The 3285-nt window shown below is 40.7% G+C and overlaps 1 protein-coding gene across 1 annotated transcript; it reads right to left on the reverse strand.

Moving 5' to 3' along the window:
* Positions 1–499: 499 nt before the first annotated feature.
* On the reverse strand, positions 500–3285 carry CBG22731 (the record flags this gene model as incomplete). The annotated part of the gene is made up of 7 exons (XM_002645439.2): positions 500–605; positions 652–833; positions 902–1060; positions 2113–2355; positions 2404–2569; positions 2617–2767; positions 2820–3285. The coding sequence occupies 7 exons, from the start codon at positions 3283–3285 to the stop codon at positions 500–502; spliced, it is 1473 nt and encodes a 490-aa protein (XP_002645485.2).

Raw genomic sequence — 3285 nt, forward strand, 5'->3', positions numbered from 1 at the left:
GAATTTTTCTTGTCGTGTACTCCACGAGGAGGAGGACGAGTTCACATGACCTAGAAAACTCCAGCATTTTCGCTAGCGCGGCCGCAGCAAAATTGCTGGTTTTTCTGCTTTCTGCATAAGGAAAAAAAAAAGAAATTTGCTGAAATTCTCACTGAATAACACCATAAACAAAATTCGGGGAAGATGCTTTATGTCAAATTGACAAAAAAAATTCACACGACTAGAAAATGTTGAGATATTACAACAAACCCTAGTTACAAACGTGATTAAGCGTGATTGTTCGAAAAGATACCATAAAGAGAATCGAGATCAAATATGATTGAGATTGATGATATGGTCAAGATTACGACAATACAACTTAGATGGCGAAAGACATTGTAATACACATGAATGAAACCAGATAAATAACCAACAATAGACAATAATAATAATGATACTAGCTAGTACGGCACGGGTCTTTTACAGTAAATAAATATATGACACAGGAAAAGTGAGTAGTTTAAATAAGTTGAACAGGGTTCTTTTCTTTGCACGCCTCATGTGTAGCGTTTCCGGGAGAGCGGATGTCGAAGATGAGTGGTGGAAGAAAGTTTTTGAGGTGTCTTCTGCAAAGAAATTTAAGGTTCGATTGAAAAAGAACCAATTACTCACTTGCAAATTCTGCATCTGGCGGTGAAGACTTCTCCCAACTTCCCGAAAGTAGAGACGAAAAGGAGAAGAGAAGGCGATGTCCAGCGGCCAGCATGGCTAACAACGTGGTTGAGGAGATGGTAATTAGCCTGTTTGGTGAGCCGACGGTGGACTTCGAAGCACGATGGAGCAAATGGATTGATCTGAAATTTTGAAAATCAGAAACTAGTTCGGTAAATTAGCTGAAGCTTCTATTAAACGAAAAACGTACTACTGGGGTGCCGAAGTTATTCAAATATTTCCATTCCTCGGTTGGAGCAATCACATTGATGTGGGAGATAGATCCGTTTCGCTCAACAAGAAGGAATTTCATTCTGTGAACAATCTCATTCTCGTCGGAACCATTTGATCCTGCACATCCGAATTGGAACTGCAAAAAATTGTAAAATTGTTTTCTGTGTTTTATTCTGTTTTATGTGTGAAATATAGTTCATTTAATCAACTGTTTTTAAACATATTTGTCGACGGGCCGGCACGGGCCGACTGATAATTAGCTTTAAAATTGAACTTGTAAGCATAACAACGTACGAAATTATAAATCTCGTAGAAGTCTATAACCTTTAAGAAAAATGAACCGGCTTCGAAAGCGGTATAATGGTCCGGGCGGACTTAAGCCCTGCCCGGCTAATAAATGTCAGCCGGCACCCGGTTACTGATTTATACTGGTTGATTCTCATAGGAGCTTGTAATGCTTGCGAAGTTCCATCGTCTGGTATGCTTCCCTGGTCCGTCGACATGTATGTTTTCAAACCATTTCACACCTTACAAGGGAACCTGAACATCTCGTAAACCCAGATTTTGATGAAAATTACAGGACAGGTTAGCAACATGCGATTTAGACGTCACTCAAAATTTTAGAATCCACTCGCCAGTTTCAGCCGAGTTATATCAGTTTCAGTACCAAAAATTGCCGGTGCAGAACAGCGATTGTCGAATACGATGTTCTTACCTTCTTGGCGGTCCCAGAGTACGAATTTTTGGTGTTTCATTCAAAATTGAATGAAATTTCATATTTCAAACATTTTCTAAAAAACCTTTTTTTTTCGAATTTCGAATGAATGGGGAAAATCGTGGGAAATTGCGAATTAAAAGATCTTATTTTTTCAACGAAAATGTCTAAAATATGAATTTTCATTCTCTTTCAAGTACAAAACAGAGCAGGATTCATGCTCGGGAACCTCATAGAAGTTGAGAAAATTGTGTTTGAAAATCGGTGTTGTGCACTGAAAATGCGATTTTTGGAACTGAAACTGATACAACTCGGCTGAAACTGGCGAATGGATTCTAAAATTTCCTGAGGTATCTAAAAAGCTTATTATCAAACTAACCAGGAAACTTGATAAAAATCTGGGTTTACAAGGTGTTGAGGTACCCTGGTCACAGTCAAATTTTCTCGATAAACCGCGACGCAGCGCCACTCACCTCCACAACTGAACTAGTCGCCGTCTTATACAGCATCTTTGGATAAATTCCAAGCGATTTGTTGATAATATCTTCCTTCAAATCAACAAAGGCCTTCGAAAAATTTTCATGATTCTTGGAGGCTGCTATGTGGAGCACTGGAACTGGTAGAGGAGGAGTATCCGCGGATCTTGGTGTTGTAACGGCTTTGATGATTTTTGGTGTCGCGACGCGTAGAAGTTCCGAGAGGAAGAAGAATATTTGCTGAAAGAATCATTGTATGAAAATTAGAACAATTACTTTGCAACTCACAAACTGTCCTTCGTTCCAGTTTCCTGAATCAATCATCTGATCAAGCAATGAATTGATATCCGTATGGCCCATGGTATGCTCCTGCATGTATAGTGTGCGCATCAAAGAAATACTGTCAGTTGGTGGAGTAACCTCTGGGAGCATTTTTGTGATTTTCTCCAGTTTCCTGAAACAAAATTATACATCCTGAGATGAAAATTGAGTCAAACTTACTCATAAATTCCCATGACTTCTGACATCAAGGTCGACATATCCTTATAGTCGCTGTGAGCACTCTCAAAATAATCTCGATCAATTTGACTTCCCAGTAAGATGTCCGAGATGTTATCTTGTTTGTTTCGAAGTTTTCTGATGAGAAATAGACCTGAAAATTCCACGAACCTCGTGATAAACCTTTCTTGGAAACTCAAACTCACAGTTATTGCATCTTTTTATAGCTTCATGGAACATGGCTTCATGAGATACGACTGGTGTGACTCTCCCAGTTGCTGTGGTAGTTGTGGTTGTGGTGGTAGTAGTGGTTGTAGATGATGTTGAAGATGTCGTTGTAGTTGTTGTTGTTGTAGTGGTACTCGTCGATCCGGATGTTGATGCATCAGCGTCTCCTTCTTCTGGTGCATCTGTCGCTGGCGCATTCGACGCTACTGATGCTGCCTGTTGTTCTTGAGACGCTGGAGGCTGGGGATCTGCTTCCGCTGCTGGCTCCCGATTTGGAATCTGTACCGGCAACACGTCATCTTGAATCAATGGAAGATTCAGCGGTGGTGGTGCGGTCGAAGCCCCGCTAGGCGACGTGACCACATCTGCCATTGATGCTGCCATTGTTGTAATCGGATCCGTATTGAAGGGTGCACCCGGAAAATGGTCCGAAGACGATGACAT

Source organism: Caenorhabditis briggsae, assembly GCF_000004555.2.
Source record: "Caenorhabditis briggsae complete genome, chrX, whole genome shotgun sequence".
Classification (NCBI taxonomy): domain Eukaryota; kingdom Metazoa; phylum Nematoda; class Chromadorea; order Rhabditida; family Rhabditidae; genus Caenorhabditis; species Caenorhabditis briggsae.